Source organism: Mirounga angustirostris, unplaced genomic scaffold, assembly GCF_029215605.1.
Source record: "Mirounga angustirostris isolate CCGP_5_RB_7025 unplaced genomic scaffold, mMirAng1.0.hap1 SCAF_2, whole genome shotgun sequence".
Taxonomy (NCBI): domain Eukaryota; kingdom Metazoa; phylum Chordata; class Mammalia; order Carnivora; family Phocidae; genus Mirounga; species Mirounga angustirostris.
This window is the reverse complement of record NW_026991710.1, coordinates 182,169,068-182,191,661: the sequence shown is the minus strand read 5'-3', so window position 1 is coordinate 182,191,661 and position 22,594 is coordinate 182,169,068. Positions and strand designations below refer to the sequence as shown.

General features: G+C 35.0%; 1 protein-coding gene across 45 annotated transcripts in view; it reads right to left on the bottom strand.

Annotated features, from left to right (window-relative positions):
• PCM1 (pericentriolar material 1) overlaps positions 1–22,594 on the bottom strand; it is an 81,019-nt gene that overhangs the window by 57,559 nt on the left and 866 nt on the right. For 12 of the 45 annotated variants that reach the window (XM_064585638.1, XM_064585635.1, XM_064585650.1 and 9 more), the window contains exons 2-10: positions 21,256–21,322; positions 11,117–11,231; positions 9,392–9,637; positions 8,093–8,362; positions 7,246–7,416; positions 6,944–7,060; positions 5,304–5,495; positions 352–529; positions 101–190 (exon numbers count right to left, since the gene is read on the bottom strand). In XM_064585638.1, coding sequence (XP_064441708.1) covers positions 101–190; positions 352–529; positions 5,304–5,495; positions 6,944–7,060; positions 7,246–7,416; positions 8,093–8,362; positions 9,392–9,637; positions 11,117–11,212 — 1,360 coding nt within the window. In that variant the 5' untranslated portion in view covers positions 11,213–11,231; positions 21,256–21,322. Of the gene's footprint in view, positions 1–100; positions 191–351; positions 530–5,303; positions 5,496–6,943; positions 7,061–7,245; positions 7,417–8,092; positions 8,363–9,391; positions 9,638–11,116; positions 11,232–11,952; positions 12,429–18,122; positions 18,287–21,255; positions 21,326–21,784; positions 22,017–22,594 lie in introns of those variants that run through there. The other 33 variants (XM_064585659.1, XM_064585660.1, XM_064585647.1 and 30 more) reach the window with 16 other exon arrangements.

Here is a 22,594-nt window from a genome sequence, read left to right as displayed (position 1 = left end):
AAAGTGGGGGGAAAAAAAAAGAAAGGGGAAAAAAAAAAAAAACATTAAGAGTCCTATCAGTGTGAGGTACAAAAACAGAACTACAGCCTGTCCCTTTTACCTCTTAAAGGTACTCTCTGATGAAAAGGAGAGCGAGCTGGCTGTCTGCCCGGTACAGTATGATGGCCAGGAGTTGTCCCTGCAACCTCTTCTGCATAACCAGAGAAAAGCACAGGACAGGGTAAGCCTCATATGTAGGTTTCTAAACTAGTCAATATAATCAAGACCTGATCATATAATAACCAGCATCCACCTTGCAATACCATTATTAATTGAGCCTTACTTATAACAACAAGCTACACTGTGGCATACCAGAATCATCCATCACAGCAATAGCTTGCTCTGCTTTGTGCTGCAGAGCAAGAAGAGCAGCCTGTCTTCCCTGCAGAGCTCTCAGCTGCTCCTGCTGTTGTAACATCCTTTTTAATAAGTCATGTTGTTTCTTCAAATTTTCTATCTCTTCCATAGGCTCCTGCTGAGGATCTCTGGCCTGGAAAATAAGACCAACAATACTTATATCTGATTATTAAAATTCATGTTCCTGTTTCAACTACCAATGGCACAGTACAGACACAGATGATAAATTAGTATTAAATACACAACGGTAAATACAGTTTCAGTAGACTTGAAGAAAAAAAGAGTAAGAATAAAACGGTAACACAGAGATATCCTGCCATGTTGAGTTAGGTAGTTAGGTAATTTCACAGTAAAAGATCATAAGCAATAGCTTAGCATGAAGAGGAATTAACAAAGAAAAAAAAAAGGCATACAAAAAAGGAGGTCAAAAGGCCAAAAAGAGCTACACACACACACACACACACACACGAGCCAGACCTTATAGAAAAGGAAGAACAGATCATAGCAGGTTAATGTCCTAAAAATATCCTTGAAGAAGATCATTCTAAAAAACATTCTGCCCCACTTCTAGAAGTGATGTTAAAAAATACTAATAAAACAAAAACGAACCCACTATTTTCTAACCAAGGACAAAAATTACAGAAACACTTTTATTTGATAATTTGATGTAAGTGGCTTTCATTTACTTACATCTCATTTCATAAGCATAAAATAAAGCAGAAAACTTTGTTTTGTATCAAAGATATCATTATGTTTTCTTTTAAATTATGCTTATTTAGCTGAGTCTGAGAAATTAAATAGAATACTTTGAAATTCCCTCCAAAAGGTACCATTTTGCCTAGACAAACAAGATTAGATAGATGCCACTTTTAAAAAATTATAAAATGTTAAGGATTAATCTTAAAACCAGTGAAATTTAACCCAACAAGAAAAAATAAAAGTCAATCAAGCAAAGAAACCAATTTAAATACAACTTGGGAAAAATAAAGTATAAGCCAAATTACATATGAAATGTATATATATATCATATTAGAATTTTTCATCATTGATCTGCCTTTTTTAAAAATCTTATATTTTAAAAGTTTAAAGATTTTACCTAATATTTACACAGAATATTTCTATTAACTTAGAAACATTTAGTCAATTTTAAACTTGCACTGCTAACAAATTTTGGTTGGGGTTATATAGATTTTAAGTGACTAATCCCAACTACCAAAGTTATTAAGAAGAATAAAGAAGTTCAATAATTTCATTTCAAAGTAAAATGCACTGATCTACTTTCTCCATGTACATGTGATTCCTGGAAAAATTATGGAAACACAGATGGCTCCACAGAGATTCCTTCCTGGGTGACATCCTTTATCGATACTCTGCAAAAATCCCTTCTCTTTACCAACCCAAGTGAGTAAGTATATGGCTCTAAATTAAACACTGGAAGAAAGTAAGATCAAATAAGGAAGTAGAAAGACTGTGGCTGGAATATCTGACGCACAAATCAGAGAATTCAGTCAGTGCTGCCTCTATCCTATACTGACTGACTAGACTTCATAAACAGGGAAAAGAAGCAACTATCTTGGTCAAAGCAGTACTTATTAAAGATTTTCTGTTGTCTTGAATTTCCAAAAAACTAAAGCCCTTTTCAAATTAACTACTGTGTACTCAGTTCTCTCCCCACCTATACAAGTGGAGTTAAGTTGCTAACACTGACATTCATTCCTGTTAAAATTCATCTTCTTAGTTCTGGCTTATTTCAATTTATAATCCTCCCATCTCTCAAAAATATGTAGTTCACACTTCAAGGTAACCTTAAAGCTCTCTAATTTTAAAGAATTTACTAAATAACATTCTGGTTTTTTACCCTTTAAGCAGCAAACTTTTAAAAAGAACTTTAATCCTTGTTAGTCATATTTTCTTTTAGACTGTATTTACTTATTTTACTTATTTGAGAGAGGGGAGAGAGAGCATTAGAGAGCATGGGGGGGCGGGGAGAGGGAGAAGCAGGCTCCCGGCTGAGCAGGGAGGCTGAAGGGGGGGAGGGGGGAGGCTGGATCCCAGGACCCCAAGATCATGACCTGAGCAGAAGGCAGAGGCTTAACCGAATGAGCCACCCAGGCGCCCCTTGTTAGTCACATTTATTTGCAAAACTCTGACACTCAAATTATAAAGAATTCTGAACTATTTATTAAAGGAAACACAATTACCTCCAGATTTTTCACTAATCTAAAAATGAATTCCCAACAATTTTGAAATTAGTAGAGTTTATTACTGCTTAATAACTTTTGCATCCATTTAAATAACACTTCAGGGGTGCCTGGGTGGCTCAGTTGGTTAAGCGTCTACCTTCGGCTCAGGTCATGATCTTGGAGTCCTGGGATAGAGCCCCGCATCGGGCTCCCTGCTCAGCAGAGGAGTCTGCTTCTCCCTCTGACCCCCTCCCTCCTCTCATGCTCTCTCTCTCTCAAATAAATAAAATCTTTAAAAATAATAATAATAATAATAATTAACACTCAAACTAATATTCAGAAAACCTGAGCTGAGGGAGGCAGGAAGGGACTACAGTCAAATGTAAAAAAAGGGAAAATGAGAAAATGGAAATAAAAATACCTAGGGATTAGAACATGCCAAGCAAATGGTGCATGGAATAGGAATCCAAAAGGGAAGCAAAGAATATATTAACCCTTCAAACACATAATTTCACTTAAACTTTGTGAGTCACCTCCAACAAGTACATTTTTAGTTTATGGATAAAAAAATTAACTTAGACATGAAATCCAAAGCTGCATACAGGTAACAGTTCAATTTCAGAAAACTCTGTCTTCCTTTCCTTTAGAAAAATGAGGTTCCTCCAATAATTTTTCATGGATCCAAATTTATTTTTGTAGCTGAAAAGTACTTCAGATAATATGTACTCCATTTTTTCATGTGAAAGGTGAGGAACTATAAGCCCAGAGAAGATAACTGTGATTTAGCCCATATCACAGGGCAAGTTAGGTTCCTAAGTTCTAGGTTGGTGTTTTCCACACCACACTGCCTGCTCTAAAATTATATGCTCAGTAGTTTTAAATACAAAAGTCTAAGACACCATGTCTGAGGAAACATAGTCTGGTTTGGGAGACAAAGTTAGCCCCCATGAAATAACTAGAAATGATGAAAATAATAGCAAAAAAAGAGTAGATAATATTTTAAAAAGCTTAATAAAGTCTCTAAAAGCCACAAGTGAATGTGCGGGAAAGAGGAGTATGGGAAAATAATGAGGGCATAGGTACTTGTGGAAGGCTTCTTTTTTAAAAACTATGCAAAGTGTCATCATGTCTATAAAATATTCCATAAAATGGATTCTGTCCTTGTAAGCAGCTGGAAAATACCAACCATTTCCTATCAAGCTACCACTCACAAGGCTGCTTTAAGCTCTGAATCTCAACTTTTTTCCTACTCTCCTAACAGAACTTAACATCTTGAAAAGATGTTAAGTAGGGAATGAAGGTGAGGTAGGGAGAACACAATTCTGCATAGCAGAGGAAAAATAGTCAGTTGGTGAGAATGAGGAGTTTTTTCTAATAAAATATTATGAATAGAGCACTGATAGAACTACCCTAGGATGGCCCTAAAAATCAAAAGATTAAAGAGAATCAATTGGAATAAACTCCAAGAAGAAAGTTCAATAGAGAGTAATATTCACTTATAAGGCTATTATTCAAGGAAAATGAAAAACAGAAAAATGTTTTTTAAAAGTAAATGTATCATCTTAGGAAAAAAAGAAAAGCTGGCAGATTTTACTGTTTGTCAATGTTCAGAAAACTTAAAGGGAATAGTAAGTTCCAAAGGATATTTACTGTGTCTCACACTTTTTCTCCAATGCTACTCATTTTAAAAATAATCAGCTATTTAATTTACTATTCTGTTGTGTTGGGCACCTTTTGCTTAATACTTCATAGTGAGATCATCTTAGATGATTTCAAACTGTATCCTCAAATTCTTATGGGAGCCAGAAAAAAAAAAAAAAAAAAAAAACCTGCCAAATTACTTAGAGGTTTTGTCATTTTTAAGCAGCAAAAAGAAAAAAAAAAGTACATAACCAAATAAAGACCCTAGTATATTAATATAAGCTAATAAAACATAAGAAATTAGTCTAATCGATACTTATTAAAATAGTATTTTACTCTTGCAAATGGGTATGAGCACTTTCTTATAAATGCTTTTATTGAAACTTCTTTTAAGTGTTAACTACACAAAGAGCTGTCTCTAAACCTTTCCTGAGTGCCTTTATGCAAATCATGGAAAATTCAGAGCAAACACTGGAGGAAAAAAACCAGCAGAAACATTACCAAACAAGTTAACTTTTTTGCTTAAGTATTTTTCTAAAAAAAAAAAAAAAAAGAATGGAAGGGGTTTCCAACAAGAATCAAAATAAAAACCACAAAAGAAAAAAAAAAGGAAAAAAGGCACTATAAAAATACTTCATTCTTAGAAAGACAGGAAAGCTAATAGCTTACTCCATTTTCTTTTTCTTTAATGAATGACTGCAAGAATTAAGACAAAACTTAAAAGTACCACGTTCATACACGAATACAAGTATCAAGAAACAAAAGGCAACTAATGGTTAAGGTTTAAGAATTCCTATTTTGAGTTCTCAATGGCAAAAAAAGAAAATGGATTAAGTCCTTTGTTAATGCAAATTAACTACAGCTGCCACATATAATCCACCGGGAGGAGTATAAGGAAGCAGAGAAAAATAAAAACACTAAGGGATAGCATTTTACTAAGGCAAATTACAGTATAATTAGCCGTGTTAATAGCTTATATATTTAAGAGTAATAGCAACAACAGAAAGGCAAATAAGGAAGAGGAAATGTGAACAAAAGAGGTGCTCATTTAGAGACTTCCCAAATTAATATTGTGAAATATACCTTTGAGGGAAATCCACGTTTTCGGCTACATTTCCTATTAGGCCTCAGTTCCCTGTCATTCTGAGGAGGTCTGTCACCTTTCCCTTTTGGACTTGTGGTAACGTCAATGTCTGAAACCTGTTCTTGTGAAGCTGAATTCCCTAGTTTGTCCTCAATGCACGGCCGAATTCTCAGACTAAAAGATGCCTCCTCCTTTATTAAATAGTGTAGCATATTAATTTCTTAATACAAACTCCTGTTTAACATACAAGCCAGCCTTGTGAATAAATACAAAAAATTTACCAGTTCATCTCTTTAAAAATCAATCCACCCTCCCCCAAGTGGCAATAAACTTAAGACTTTTAGATTTCTGTAAGACTAGACTAATGCTTACTATAATCAAGTACCATATCATATCCTAGGCAATTTCCAAACTATACAAGTGGAGCACATTTTAACATTTATTCTGCTGTTATTAATATCAATTTTCATTATGTCATTTTATGTTATGAAAAAAATTCTCATCACAGTGAACACTACATATGCTAATATATAAATCAAAATAACCAACTATACCATTTCCCACCCCTCCCCAACAGAATTCCTTTACCCACATTCCCCAATTCCTCCATTTCTGCTGGAATGAAATGTGAGGGAAAAAATTATTCCCAGCACCACTGTAAACAGAAAAACAATTTCTCCACAAAAGAATCTATTTTCAACAGTTGTTTGGATCAGGCCCTCTGAATATCTATCTCCTGGTGAAAATAATGTAGGACAAAAATTCAAATTTCCTCTTCAAATTAGGAAGGGCAGGGAAGAGAAAGGAGGCAGGTAAGAAACTACACAGGTCAACACTAAACGGAAACAAACCCTCAAATTTCTCATGCTGAATGGTATTTTGGAACGTATCTCAGAAACAAAAGATGGACATACATGGTTATCATTTCATAAGAAAAGCTTCACTGGTAACAGGTTTTCAAGTTTACTAATGCACGGTTATAGGCACACTACCTTCTGTGAATTAAGTTTATTTTACAAAGCTTTCCTCAAAGTTCTGTAAATTCCTGATTATTTTTCCAAAAGACAGTATTTTAATAAATTTCATTTTGCAGAGTAAGAAATTTTATTTTTCTCACCACAAATAAATCATAATGTAAATAATACCCTGTCCCAATTTCATCTCGATGTTTCAGTCATCTGGTTTTGCTACAGTTCAAAGCTAGCCCGAAGTATAAAAAATCCTAGTAGCCTTCAAATGAATCCTCAACAGCAAAAGAACTGGGAGATTTTTCCAAGAGACAATATACTTGTAGTAATGATATTTTTGTACTCCTAGCTCTTATACTCATGATGAATTTTAACTTTCCTAATGCTTCTTAAAATAAGTAAAGCTGTGCTTAATGAAACCAACAGAAAAACTGTTTCTGCAAGCACATCACAAATTAGATTTTTAAATCAACCATGAAAGTGTTCAATGTAAGTAAAACTTCCATACTTCCATGTTTTAAAACAATATATACAGCATTAACAATTTGAGGGTTTCTTCCCTGAAATGTACTTTTCATTAAGGAATGCCTATAAAAAATATCATCTTGAAAAACGGCGGAAAAGTTTAAATCTTCATTTCCAGCACTTTTAATTACCAAAAAGCCGCTTACCGTGGTATCTGAAGCCTCAGACTGCACATCTATGTTTAGCGATGTGCTCTCAGCTACAGAACCAGATCCCACAGCTGAATCTATAGTCCGAACATCCTCCTCCTCATTTTCTCTAGCCTGAAATATTTTAGTGGTATAAATCATACAACTATTAAAAAGGGCAATAAAATGTTATAATGGATGGCACGATTTTTTGAAAATATATTAACTCCTCTGGGGTGGAATCAGAATGTCATCAGTATATGTACACTAACATACCATAAAAATAACTCAACACATTATTGAAAAGGTCCAAAACTTACAAGGATTTTTTGGAGAAATTTCATATATGACTTTTCTTGTTCTTTAAGGTGATCTATTAGATGAGTAAGGCGCTCAACATTAGCAGATCTTTCATTTTTCTCTACAAGATCTTCCCGCATGGAACTAGCTTTAGTAATATAATCACGAATCTGAACTAGCCTGCTTACAATCTGCATGAAAAACATTTGAGGGGAAAAAAAAAAAAAACATGAAAATAAACGGTACGTAAAACTAAGCATAATGCATTCCACAGCAACACTTCTACATATTTTTTATTTCACGTATAGTCTAGGTTTATCGTTTTACGTGCAAAAGATCTGAATCAAATTTAGAATTTAACCAAAACTTAACTGACAATACTAACAACTCCAATTACTATGAATTTAAAAATTTCAAAATTAGTTTTAATTTACATTACCCAAAAAATTTCACTTACAGAACTGTATGCCTTTAAACTACAATTTATGTAAATTTTTTCTAATGCTTACATACTATTTCCTTCTAAGTGAAAGTACTTTTGAAGGTACTTTTCAAGAGAATTATATAACCATTTAAAAAAATTCTTACAATCTACTAATCACATTGTTTCAAACTCCTCTTTACTAAAAAAATTGGTACACAGCCTTTGGCAGGTAAAGAAAAGCCTTAATTTGTAATACGCCATTTCTACAATCATTTTGGGTAAAGAGAAATTTACACGATACTGAATAAATCTGAGAGAATGAGGAGGCATGTCCAGAAGTACTTAGCTAAAATTCCTATGCGCATAACCCAATAAAACTTTCTTAATCTTAATATTCTACTTTGAAGCTCATGAAAGCAAAGAGGAAAACAAACATTTTTCACCTGGCTGCTCTCCATTGCAGGCTCTCCTCTTCCATCTTCTTCAGAGACTTGACAGTTTTGCAAAAGGTCATTACTTAAAGCAGAGGCAAACAACTCTTTACATTGTGCTGATCCAGTCATTTCTCTCTTTGGAGGACTTAGAGCAGCATCTTTGCTCTTGTTCGTATTAATCTGCATAGGCAAAAAGTTGAAGGGCTTTCGGTTTTCACTAAGCTGACGTTTGTTGTTAGCAGCTGTTGCTCTACCTTGAGAATCACTTCCAATGCTTCTCTACATATGGAAAAGAAACCAAATCCCACAAACATTAATTTTTCAATAATTAAAAAAAAAATTCCAATGTTCTTAATCAGTTTTACCATCAGATATTGATTCAGGAAGTATATATAAACAGCTCTGTCCATAAGATTCAAAAGATTCAAATCTATAAAAAGTCTTTTACTAAAATATCAAAATGTGATCCACTCGTCCTATTCCTCATTTTGTCAGACATAATTCAACTGATGAATATGAGCAAGATCAGTCTAAATGAAGTACTAGGACTACAATCCTATTTATAACTCACATTGCTAATCATACTTGTTCACCGATTTTGTATGGGCTTTGGACCCAATGAGTAGATCTTAATTAATATAAACATCAGCATTAGGATGTGTCTAGATGAAACACTGCCTGAAAAACTGCTCAGCTCAGTGCCTGGTATATAGTAAATGTTCAGTAATTATAAACAGATGACTAAATGATGTGATCACCAGCACCATCGTATCAAGACTTGAACATACCTTTATGCATATTTGGTAAACTGTTTATCTCTCTAAAGCACAGATGTGACAATAAAACATTTGTTAAGAGCTCATTATCATTTACCTTTACTTTTAGTTCCAAATTTTATTTCAGTGATTATAATACCAACCACAGTTTTATTTTAAACTTGAGTAATCCAGAACATCCCACACTTAGCCAATGATAAATATTCTACACTGGATCTGCCCTTTTGCTTAACAGCAATCTTATTCAGTTACTAACATGTAAAATTTAGTTCCAGGATGAAATGATTTACATTAGTCATAGAGTATTAGTAATAAAGTCACAGAAGACTTGACCTTAGCATGTCTAGAAACAGTTTTTTTTGCCCTCCACAGAACATAATACCACTGCCACTAATTAAAATTCTTTCCATATACGCAGAAACTTAAGAAAAAGGAAATAAAGAGCTCACTTTTTATTCTTAAGACAAATTATTTAATCCATTCCAAATATTTCCCATAGTTCTAACTTGATTTTTGAAAGTAATTCACAAACCTGATCTAAATCACTGAAGTTTATGCGCTGTTTAAGTTTCTCTAATTCGGCCTGCTCTGGAACAGACATCTGAGTCACATATCTACTATGTGGAAACGAATGTGGAGTCTTTGTTCTTCGCCTTCCAACTCCTGGTGAGGACTCCGGAGAAATATCATTAGTTACCCTTTTATCACTTTCTACACCAAACTTTTTCTTATTCTTTTCTGATGATTTATTTGCTTTCTTCTGTTGGCCACCCCAATCCTTTAAAAAAGTAAAGGCAAAAATTAATCTGGCCTCTATCAAACCAGGAAAGTAATTTGATATGCTTAAAAATTTTCAGTCTTAAAGATAAAAATGACAAAACATTTTTCATGTAAACATATAGCCTTAGAGACAATTACTTACTGTTACTAATGTGTCCCCCCCGCCATTTCATCCAGCCTAAATTTCATAGACAGTCCTTCAGAAAATAGATTACTTTCTTATCATTCTTTAACAAACATAAATGCCAAACTCCAACCCTAGAGTCAGTCTGAATATTTTCAAAAGCATTTTTAAAAATGGTTCCCTACTATTTATAAATTGGAGAGTGAAATAAATTATAGTTACCTTTACTGGTCTCCTTTAAAATCAGTGTGTATAAGACAGATTCAGAATCAACCTGGATTCTAAAGTAATTATTGTTATCTGAAGAAATGCTCACTGTGACCCTAGGCAATTTACTTAACTTCCCATAGTCTCAGTTTCCTAAACTCTAAAATAGTGTCACCTTTAAAACATAATTAAAAATAATATTCATAAAACATCTAGCACAGTGCCTAGCATATAGTAAGAAATAAACATAACTATACTTACTTTGCACAGGCAATAATGTATTACATAATAAGACCTTATATGAAATGACAAAAACGTTTCATGTTTTAATGGGAAAACATTTACTGAGTTATACCCACATAACCTAAATCATTCAACAAAAAGGTCTATAAATTCCTACCTTATTCATATTGGAAGAATCATTTAGTTTTACTACAGTAAAACCTTTTGGGATATTCTCCTCATTTATAACACTACTCCCTTCTCTACAAACTGTCCCTTCCACCCCCATCCATGTGTGGGTGTTCTTGCCAACCTGTTGTTCTACTTACCCTACCCCTTCCTGGCCACAGATGATTGGAAAAGAGATGCATATCTAATCCAAATTGGGATAATCATACTTTAGAATTTTAAATTGGAACTAAAAGATAACTAGTCAGGATATAATTGTAGCGATAACTGAAAACTTTAGAATGAAGGGTCAGCCATAGTACACCACATGAACCAGAGAAGAGAGAAAGCTGGTCTGCGAAAAGAAAGTTGTGTTAAGCAAAGGCACTCAGAAGCAAAGAGTCAGGGCAGTGACAAAGCAATTCTTGACAATTTTCTGGTTCCTTTTTCTAGTCCCTTCCTAAAACCCAGCTACAGTGTTTTAATTTGTTTAACTTATTTTCCATAAAACATCTTTATATACTTATAATAAATCTCCTTTTTGGCTTAAACTAACTCATGTTGATATCTGTTACCTGCAAACAAAAATGTCTTCAACTAATATAACAAATAGCCTAGGGTCATTTAATGTCTTGGCTAGCAAGAAAAAAATGTGTTTACAAAGAGTCTCATGAGTTTGATTTGACTAAGTCAGGGGAAAGTTTCATTTTATCATTAGTAGTTAATGGATACACCATCAATAATAAGTTATCATACCATATTGTTGAGTCGGTCATCAACACCGTCATTGCTCCAGTTTGGTAAATCCTGATCATTCACACCTTCTTCAAAAGGACCTCCTCCTGTGGCCATCCTGGCTTTACTTAATTTTCTGCAAAACAAGTGAAAACTAACATTTTTAACACATAAAAACAAACTCTTAATCTTTAAATCATTCCAAGAAGCTTGGTGACATAAAAGAATCTCAAAAAAGTTGATTTTATGAAATAAAAAGAGGTAGTGTCAACCACACATCATAGACAAATTGATTTAGCTGCCATACACATATTATGATTAACATGAGTTAAGCAGCTGGAGTGATGGGAAAGGGAAGGAAAACTTTAAAATATCCACTATGTGTACTGGCCTGCATGCTTTCAGGCTATTTTATTTAATTAGTTGAACACAGTCCTAAAAGGCAGAGCAATGAGGTAGCAAAAAGTTATTAATGGCTAGAACCAAAACTGCTCTTAGGAAAAAAACCTCATGTTCCCAAAGACCTGGGAATTTGTTTTGTGTCAAAGTTCCATGGAGCGCAGAACTGCTCTGCATGGAGAAAAGTTTGGTTTTAACAGGAATGTAGTGGTAAACAAGATAAAGAGAAGGCAGAGAGAGAAGCAGGCCTTGGTCGGTGAATGGGCAATAAAAGCCAAGAATACAGTGGCCTAAAACATTTAAGAAGAGTGATGCCTATTGCTTTACTTTAAATTACACTGCCGCTACCTCACAGTTTTCCTTAAATCTTGACTAGTCTACCAAAGTCGCAAATTCTCCCCACTAAAAAAAAGAACTAAGGATTTTGTGAATATCCAGGAAGGTACTGAATTTCATACCTGGGTCAAAGAGAAGAGAAAAGAAAGAGCAATGGTAGAAGCAGATGTTCAGAAGCAGAGATGATCAGCAGAAAATGAGATTTCTACATAACCTTGTGGAGGACTCTGGCTTTCCACTAGGTGTGGAACTGCGCAAGTTGGAGAAGGACTGAGCGAAAGAGATGGACTGATTAACTTTATCTAGAATTCAAGGGGCAGAGAAAGCCATTAGACAGTAGAGTTATATTGGTTTCTGATTTCACAAATAACACTAACATTCAAAGAAGTTAGATAATTTCTCCAAGGTCATTCAGCTAAAAATGTCAAAACAGAATACATATCCAAGTTATCCCATTCACTAGAGCAAAAAATTAAAAGCATTATCATCCACGACAAAGTAGGAATTATCTCAGATGTGTGAATGCTAGAATATCTATTAGAATAATCTATTAATAAATTCCAAAGAGGTTAAATTTTATCATCTCAAAAAAATGGTGATAAAATTCAACCCTTAATTTGAAAAAAATCTTAAAAAGTACAAATACACTTCCTTACAGTTATACTTACTATTATACTATTTGGTTTTTTTTTCAATGAGCACATATTACTTTAATAATTTTCTAAGGAGTTGAAAGAAGTATATACTTTAAACCAATAGTCAACAATATTAAAATAAGAAATGAAGGACATCCCAAATAAAATAAAGATCAAAACAAGAATGTCACATATCAGTTATTTAGCATTGTTTTTAAAGTTCTACAAAATGGAAAAACATGAAACAGAAATATTAACACTGAGAAGACAAAAGGTGGTATTCTTAAAAATATGCATTAAAAAACATAGAGAACTTCAAAATATCACCAACAACCACACAGAAAATATACTGGAGAAAAATGATGCCACTTAAAATAGTGACAAAAAAAGAAAACATCTAGGAATAATGTAAATTTTGCCCTAAATAAAGAAGCACCAGTAAACTATAAAACAATGTAAGAGAAAATTGTAAGAGAAAATTTGTAAGAGAAAATTTACTAAGTAGAAAAACAAACTACCTTCCCTGATGGGAAGACAAATTTTATAAACATACCATTTTTTTTTCTAAATATAGACTTAATGAATTCCCAGTGGGACTCTTCTTAGAATCTGACAAAACAAGTCAGTACAAAAAATTTAATATCTGAAAAATAAAAGCAGAAGTAGCAATAGAGGTTGGGAGAGTAGAAAACTAGTCCCAAGAGATATTCAATCATATTTAGTATTTATATGATTAAATTAGTATTAGCCCCCCTCCCCCCCACAAAATCCTGAAATATACCCATTTAGAAAAATGTAATGAAGAAAATTAATCACAGCTAACATCTATTTTAAACACTATATGCCAAGCACCATGCTAAATATTTATAAGCATTCTATCATTTAATCCTCATAAAAATACTATGATGTAGGATGATACAGGATTATTCACTTGATGGGACAATTTGCTAATAATTTTGAAAAAGATTTAGAGATTTAACAGCACTTCTCAACTAGAATCCTTCATCTCAAATACAGAACACAGAAAAATGATGAGTAACAATTTTTTTTCAATTCTCCCAAGGATGGTACATACCCAGTACCATTCCAGACACAGAAGAGAAATTAATTCACAGTAAACAATAGATGCCTTAGAGCTTAATTCTCTCCCAATTGAAAAAGGCTGCCTTATACATAACACCAAGATAGTAAGTAGATTAAAAATAGATCAGGAAGATTAAAAAAATCAAACAACAGACAGACAAGAAAACAGGATTGGCTTTAAAAATCGAGATCTTACAAATATGGAATGCAGAAATAAAAGGGAAAAAGTTTAAAAGATTTTATTCACATAAAAGTAAATCCCAGGGCGCCTGGGTGGCTCAGTTGGTTAAGCGACTGCCTTCGGCTCAGGTCATGATCCCGGAGTCCCTGGATCGAGTCCCGCATCGGGCTCCCTGCTCGGCGGGGAGCCTGCTTCTCCCTCTGACCCTCCCCCCTCTCATGTGCTCTCTGTCTCTCTCAAATAAATAAATAAAAAATCTTTAAAAAAAAAAAAAAAGTAAATCCCAAGTTTATGGAGAAAAAATAATAGTAATAGTAAATGACAAATCAGAGGGAAAATCTGAAAGAAATATGAAGTATGCAGTCAATATCTTTATAAAGAATTTATGGGGAAAAACAAGAAAAATAAAAACACTAAAAAAAAAACCCAAACCCAAGAAAAGTAAGTAGAAACAGGCAATTTAAAAAGAAGTCAGTAAGCATAAAATGATAAAAATATTAACAATAAAGTTCAGCTGCAAATTAAAACAAGGGACTATTAAATTTGCTATATTACACATATTTCCTAATCCTGATGACAGCAAAGGGAAACTGGAACTCTCAGTCACTATGGTGAGAGCGTAAACTGGCATAACCTTTCCGGAAAGCATTTTGGCAATACTGTATCAAGAACTAAAATGGAGTTTTGACCCAGTAATTCTATCTCTCCAGAGCTAATATAAGAAAACAAACTTAAATAGGGGGGAGGGGGAAACTATAATGCAGGAAATAGTTTATTATGCTATAATTGTGATAAATTGAAAACAAACTAAATGTTAAACCACAGGCTGGATGCTATTAGGAAACAGTACCCTTCAAAACATATATAATTATGAAGGCTGAACAATATTGCCTGTGTTTATATCATAGAGTATAAAAGAGGAAAAAAAGCAATATGTAAAATTGCATGTAGATTTAAAAAAACTAAGAATATATACTAAAATGCTTGCATGAAAGCAACTGTTGGTTGTGGGGGTAGGAATGTGATACTTTTTCCCGTCTTCTCATATATTTTTAGCAATACTTTGCATTGTTTTTTACACTAGAAATATATTTAAGAACTTTACAAAATAATTGATACCCACAGAGAGGCATGTCCAATGAGCTGAGATGACGTTTAGATGAATCATTTTGCACCTGCTATTTCCTAGATGTACCAATATAATTTATAATATTAAGGAACAGGCACTCCAAAAACTACATATGCAGTAGAGGCAGTACCATCTTCAAAAGTACTAGAAGCTAACTGTAAAACATAACTTAGAGTGGGAAGTTATTAAGGTATTCAAATAGAAATTCTTATATGCCATTTTTTCCTAAAATAGTATATACTATGCTTTCTATTAGTAGAGTAATAAAATTTACTTTAAGATAAATTAAAAATATATTTGGAGAGATAATGTTTTATATTTTATGTTTATATTATGATAAATTCCTCCTAAAATGAAGAACTTCTTCTAAGAACCTATTTATAGGCTATATGACTTTGAACAGTATTAAGGTAAGTTTTTAAAACAATTTAAAAACTATTAAAATTAGTTTGGGAAAAATAGGTCAGATCTTTAAAAAAAGTCTTTTTAAAGACCACTTACTATATAAAGTCTATTGAATTTACAGAATAAACAACTTTGTCTATAGTTACATTGTGATGAGATAAACACCCATGTGAGGACAGAATATTTAGTAACTTAATAATGATACCAAATGTGTTTAAAAGGCACACTCCTATACAAGTATTACTACGAAGCTAAAGAAATAATTCAATGTAGATCAATTCTCAAAATAGTAACAGCTGATTTATCTAAGAGGGTAAAAATCTCCCCCCATAAAATGTAGAAAATACAGGCAAGTATTTTCCTCTCCTTCATGCCAACCTCTCTAACCACCTCCAAGTCACCTTTAGAAATAGGTGCCTGCTGGGGCGCCTGGTTGGCTCAGTTGGTTAAGCGACTGCCTTCGGCTCAGGTCATGATCCTGGAGTCCCGGGATCGAGTCCCGCATCGGGCTCCCTGCTCGGCAGGGAGTCTGCTTCTCCCTCTGACCCTCCTCCCTCTCATGCTCTCTGTCTCTCATTCTCTCTCTCTCAAATAAATAAATAAAATCTTTAAAAAAAAAAAAAAAAAAAAAAAAAGAAATAGGTGCCTGCCTTCCAAATTTTGTTCTGTAGACACATTGTTATTATTCATATAGTTTTTATTATTATTTTAAACTATTATATGGAAAGACTTCTAATAATAAAATACTAGGTATGTGACAAGAAGACCAATTCAAGTAGGCTTCCAATGGCAGAATCAATAGGATTTGGTGACTACTATGATATGGCAGTGAGAAAGCTGTTCAAGGATGAGTCCTAGGTTTTGAGCTTGAACAATGGGGTGTAGGGTGATACATTCACAGTGACTGGAAAAGAAACAGATTTTTGTTGAGAGAATATGACTAATTCAGTTTTAGCAATGCTGGGTTTGAGGTGAAATCTAGGCTGGAGATTTGTAAGTCATCTGCTCAGAAAAGTACTTGAAGTGGCACAGAAGGCATTGGGAGAAGAGGAAGAGAGTAAGACTGAGCCTGGAGGAACATTTAAGAGACAGGAAAAGAACACTGAAGAAGGTAGAAAAAGACAGGAGGGAAACCAGGAGTATGTGCTAGAAAAAGCGAAGGTGTATAAAGAAGGAAGATATCAGTAAGAATGCCAGATGTTACTCTGTCACATAAAAAAAAAGTACTAAGAAAGTGTCCACTTGGGTATAGCAACAAAGAGGTTACTGATGACCTTGGTACGAGCAATTACAGCAGGCTGGGGAGGGTCAATCCCATAACTGTAATGAGTTTATTGATAGGAAGAAGCAAAAATAAAAGAAGTCATTAGGTAATTTTTTCAAGGAATTAGTCTATGAAGGGAAGCAGACAGAGATGGGCATGAGGAAAGTTTTGTTAAAAGCATGTTTAAAATTTGTTGGCCAAGAGCTAGTAAAGGAAGATCTTGAAGATGCAGAAAAGAAAGGAGATAGTGTGTGGTCTCTGAAAAAGCAGAAGCAACTGGGACCCTGGGTGTTAAGAAAAATGATGGACTTGGGGCGCCTGGGTGGCTCAGTCATTAAGCGTCTGCCTTTGGCTCAGGTCATGATCCCGGGGTCCTGGGATAGAGCCCTGCATCGGGCTCCCTGCTCAGCGGGAAAGCCTGCTTCTCCCTCCCCCACTCCCCCTGCTTGCGTTCCCTCTCTCGCGCTGTGTCTCTCTCTGTCAAATAAATAAATAAAATCTTTAAAAAAAAAAAAAAAAAAATGATGGGCTTTAGACAGAGGAACACCTCTCTCTTTGAACAAAGGGAAAGGAGGGAAGGATGGAAGCGGATGGAGGCTAGTTAGATCTGTTGGTAGGAAGCTGAGGGAGTCTGTAAGTGATGTGAAGTAGAAAGGATTGATCCTTAAATGTGAGGGTGAGACAGCAGTGTCTGAGAGATGTGAGAAAAGTAAAGGAGAATGACTGTGGGCAGCACTAAGGACTCAGGTGAGAGCAGAGAACATTCACAGATATCACTAATCTGCAATGTGAATTTTTTTCCCAGCAGTGCTCATCAGCCCTGGTAGAATACTCCACTGAATCCATCCAAGGTGGGGGATTTTGCCAGGCAGGTTTAATAGAAAAACAATAAAATGGAAAAGCTGAAGCCACTGGAAAACAAACAGCACAAGTCATAGATGATGGTATGGGAAGAACAGGGATAGAAGTAAAATTCTTCTACTTTAACCAAGCACTTCTACCCATGCTATGACCTACTAAACTAAGTTGAAACTAATTAGAAGTTTCATTTAGCTATTTTTGACAGCCTTATCTGGCTCCCTTATCTCGCAAAGATACAAAATGCAAAAGTACTATGGCAATTTATAAACTTTCTGTGACTGATCTTTTTGAAGAAAATCCTGTCATAGGATCCTTACCATAGAAAAGTATTTATATATATATATAAATATATACATATAGTTATATACATATACTTTCCTATTACCACAGAAATACCTATGATTGACCCAAGGTTAATTTTCGAAATAAGAATATAAAGAAAAAACTAGTCAAGTTAAGAAAAAAACACTATTTTTCTAGAATCTTTAAAGTCAGATATTATCTCTGAAACGGCATTAAATTACTCCTAACCACCTCTGGAAATACCATCTTGACAACTGTAAATGAAGGTTTTAGAAATTACTCATCATAATAAAATTATGAAGGAAGTACAGTTTTTTTCTAAATATTTACTTAGAGTCACAAAATAACCAAAGGTGGTCCTTTATATATCTGTACAAGTTTTCTAAAGGTTGCTTTATTTAGGGTATTTCTTTTACTAACTATAAAAATACCTGGTACACTGTTTTGAAAGTCTTCATACAGTGTCCAAATGTACTAAACACTTTTAATGGAAACTGAGAAGAAAATGCATAAGTATTTGGTTTAATGTGTTGTTTAGCCAGTTTCATTTGAGGAACTTCTCAATTTCTTCTCTGTGCTTAAGATGGTCAAGTACCTTAAAAAAAAAAAACAAAAAAAACCACATAGGATCTTTTCCATAGCACTTTCAATTTGAGACTTTCTAAAAATTTCAATTAATTTTTTAGAACGTAAGATATCTCTGTAAATACCCTCTTCTAATTAAAAAAACAAAAACTGTTAAGACATTGGGGGGGATAAAAAGACGGCAACAAAACACAACACTATCTGAATCAACAAAAATCTTATTAGACCTCACTATGTACCAACTATTGCATTAGGTCTATCTTATGATATAGTTATTCTGTGTAGAGCATTTCATATCAACAAAATATACCCTTGCTCAGAGAAATGAGAACACGGAGGTCAATTAAATTCTGCTTGCTAAGACCTCTCCCTCCCTATAATTTATATTCAAAACCTACCGCGTCCTTGTCATGGGTTACATATAACACCCAAATAAATCTACAGGCCTGCTACCACCATCAACTTGGAATCTGTCTTCGCTACCAGTCCCATACTCACTGTTATCAGGTCTTCCTATCATCCCCTTCCACTGGACCATTACAAACAAACTTCCTATACATCCTCCATCTGTTCCCCAATATTCCTCCTACTTCTTCCAGTTCAATAAAATCCCAAATCCCTCTAAAAGCACTATTTCCTTAGCAATCCTTTCCAAAAGGGGTACTACTCTTCCCCGTCCCCCCCAGATTCATGAGGCAAAGGATCACATTTATAGACCATTCTTATTTAACTAATGCTTATTAACCTTCCTCTTCTGAACAAATTAGTCATCAAAAATATCACTCTCCCTACCATGGGCACCACTTCCTATTGTCCTCCCCAAGACAGTCTTGCACTTTTCTTGGTGATAACTGTCTCACGGTTTCACCCTCCACATCATTCCCTACTTTCCTGATTTTTCTAAGACGTGAATTGAGATCCAACATCCCTCTCATCTTCTCTATTCCAATACTGTTTCACTCTGGACTGGTAATTTGTTCAAGATCCTGAAGTTCTGAAATCCCTTCTTCTGATCTTAAGTCCCTGCTTCCTACTTCTCTCACTTCGTCATTCCTGCTGAACCTGCTCTTGACCCTACTGCAAACTTCCAGTCCCTTGGTCATTCTTCTTTCCAGGAATCCATTAATCCCTTGCTTCCTTACTCAACCCCAAACACAAACCCAAGTAAGTCATTCCAAAAATGCCTTGCAAGCATCCTTGACTTCCTCACCTACTTGCCCATTCTACCAATTCAATTCTGGATAAACCCCACTACCTGCTCTCTTTGCATCTACTCACAAATTGTCAGAGCAGAGAAATAATTACAAAATATCATTAGCTATGTTCACTATTAAGGTATATTATACTGTACACACATAAATACACACTTTCAAAACATAGGTTTGCTCCATGAGATAAGGCACCTTGTCTGTTTTGCTCACCTCCATATCTCCAGTACTTTACAGTCATTAAGTCACCCACTGTAGGCACTCAATTAAATCTGTAAGATGAATGTATTGCTAGGCACTCTGCTGGCTTCTAAATGAATTCCTTATTGCGATTATTCCAAACGCTTTCTATTTTTCCCAAGTGTCAAATACACTTGTCTCCTTTACAAATGGCCAAATCCTCTAATGAGAAAATCAAAGTCTTCTAAGGTGAGTTAACATAATTGCCCTATATTTTTATTCCATCTCATCCATCCTTCCTAACGTGTTAAAAAGAAAATTATTTTATAACTGGTTTTATAATTCTTTTTATTTTACTAAATGCCAGCTATATCACTCTAGTGTTAAGAACTCTACTACACACTCACATTTGACATTCCCCGATTCGATTTTTCTTGTCCTATTTGTCTTCCAATTTAAAAAAATACTGAAAAGTATAATAAAGATATAAATCAACTGCCAATCTGTATTTTCTCATGACAGATGGCTTAGTTCATAAAGGAACTAAGGACCTATCTGCTTTCCTGGAAAGCGAGGATATATTAGACTATATTCTGAAAATAGGTTGTCTTAAAATTTTAACAGTGGAATTAAATTCAGACTCTGACACTCTTCCTGCAAAAGCAATTATTTCTAAACACTTTTTAACAAAAATTTCTTCTGATCCTCATCCTTTAGTCATTTAATTTCTAAATTGTCCCTTAGCAAATAATTATTTAACTTTTCCCCAATAAACTTTCCTTGACTTTTTTTGCTGGTCAGAGAGCAACTGTACATAACCAGCATTTGACAATGCACTGTGCATAAAAACTAATGTTTAACTTCAGACACCTAAAAGAAAAAAAGCACAACTTCAGTCAACAGTATATGTAACAAGCTCAAAAAGTAGAGAAATTTGTGAATAAAAATTTTGCAAAATCAATTAATAGAAAAGTTGTAGAAAATGACTTAAAATTAAATAGATTTGGAAAGAGAGGCATATCCAGTAGCTGTTACAGGACAAATTCAAACTCAAATGGGCTGAAGAAATTCTGTGACAAAAAAAAAACATTTCAAAGGCATTGTTTAAATTATTCTAGTATTTAATAATTAGGAATGACATGGCTCTTTTCTAGCAAAAGTATGAAAGCAGACCAAAGTGACATGCCAAAAAGCAAGGCACACAGGGCAGCAAACCCAGAAGGTCTGTTTACTAAACAGAGTGGGCCCTCAACCATGCACTGCTATGCTGATAGCAGTCTCTATAATGTTATAAAGTCTTCCAACTATGATACAAAGAACAATAACGTAGGGGCACCTGGGTGGCTCAGTCTGTTAAGCGTCTGCCTTGGGCTCAGGTCATGATCCCAGGGTCCTAGGATGGAGCCCCACATTGGGCTCCTTGCTCAGTGGGGAACCTGCTTCTCCCTCTCCCTCTGCCTGCCGCTCCCCCTTCTTGTACTCTCTCTGTCAAATAAATAAATAAAATATTTAAAAAATAAAAATAAAAACCTAAAGCCAGAAAACAAAACCCCCAGAAAGAACAATAACATATATAATGATGACAAATTACCTGTTTAAAAACTAATTTTACAGCTCAGAAACGGCTCCTTCCCTGCTTCACACTTCAAAGCTGTTGCCTGCTTGTGATTTAAAAAAAAAAAAAAATCACTTTAGTGAATTCTTTACTTACACTATGAAGTATAAATAACAAATACTATATATATAACCTAAAATGTTTAGAAAAATGAACAAAAAAGGAAACATCCAACTTATCAATATTTTAGACTGGTTACTTCAATCCTTTTGGAAAACAATGTGATATAATTAAATGTTTAAATCCTCCAAACTTGTAAGATTCTACCAAACCACAACGTGATCGATCAGTTAATATAGCTACTTTGGTAGGTAATAAAAATCGTTAACCCTAATTACCACGTAAAGATCCATGCCAAAGTTTACTCCTCATATTGTCATTAACTTTCTGCCACTCAAACTATCCAAGAACTTTGTATATTCAATGATTAAAAAACAGATTTACTTGAAAGCTAGCTACTTAAAAAATTATAATAACCTCGTCACTATCTACACACAAGGTTTACCTTCAGTTCAAAAACTCAGTATTGCAATGGTTTCCAGGACTCTCACCAATAAGGTAAGAGGCAAAGAAAAGAGCAGGTGCACCCGAAGCTCTGCAACACCCACTCCAGTAACCAGAGAAGACCAGAAGGCGGAGTCTGGAAAGCAGTTATGGGGCGGCGGTGATAGGGGCGCCCAGAAAGCCCGCTTCTTCCAGCGCCAAAATACGTTACTCATAGGGCACAAGACGCAAACCTCAAACCGGTCAAAAAAGAAGAAAAAAAGAAAAGAAAAAAAATCGAACAAGGTGAGCTCCTCAGGAGTGGGCCGCAGGATGAAAAGTTTGGATGACCCGCCTCCCCAGCAGGGCCTACTATCCAATCCCCAAACACCAGTTTCTGCAAAGCAAGCAGCGTTTCCCGAATCCCACTTGGCATTTAGTTTTCCCCGACTTAGGCCCTTTCTCACAGGACCTGCAGTAGGACATGGAGAAGGGGAGCAACGGGACGGGGGAGGGAAGAGCTGTTAAATTATCATTCCTCTCGCAAGTACAAGCCACCTCTTCGCCAGTCGGGAACGCCTCAGCCCCCCGCCCCCCGCCTTTCTGCTCTAAGAATACCCGAGACCGCAAAATCCGCCGCTCGCAGCCCAACGCAGAAGTCCTGTCGCTCCTCACCTGGCCTTCTCCACCCAAAATTCTGGACATCGAGAGCCCCACAGAATGGAATGGGGGGGGGAGCGGGCGCAGCCACGTACACTAAGGCCACTAAGGCCCCTTGCTACGGAGAACTACAGCCCTGTCCCTGGCGACCAAACCACAGCCCCCGCTCCGC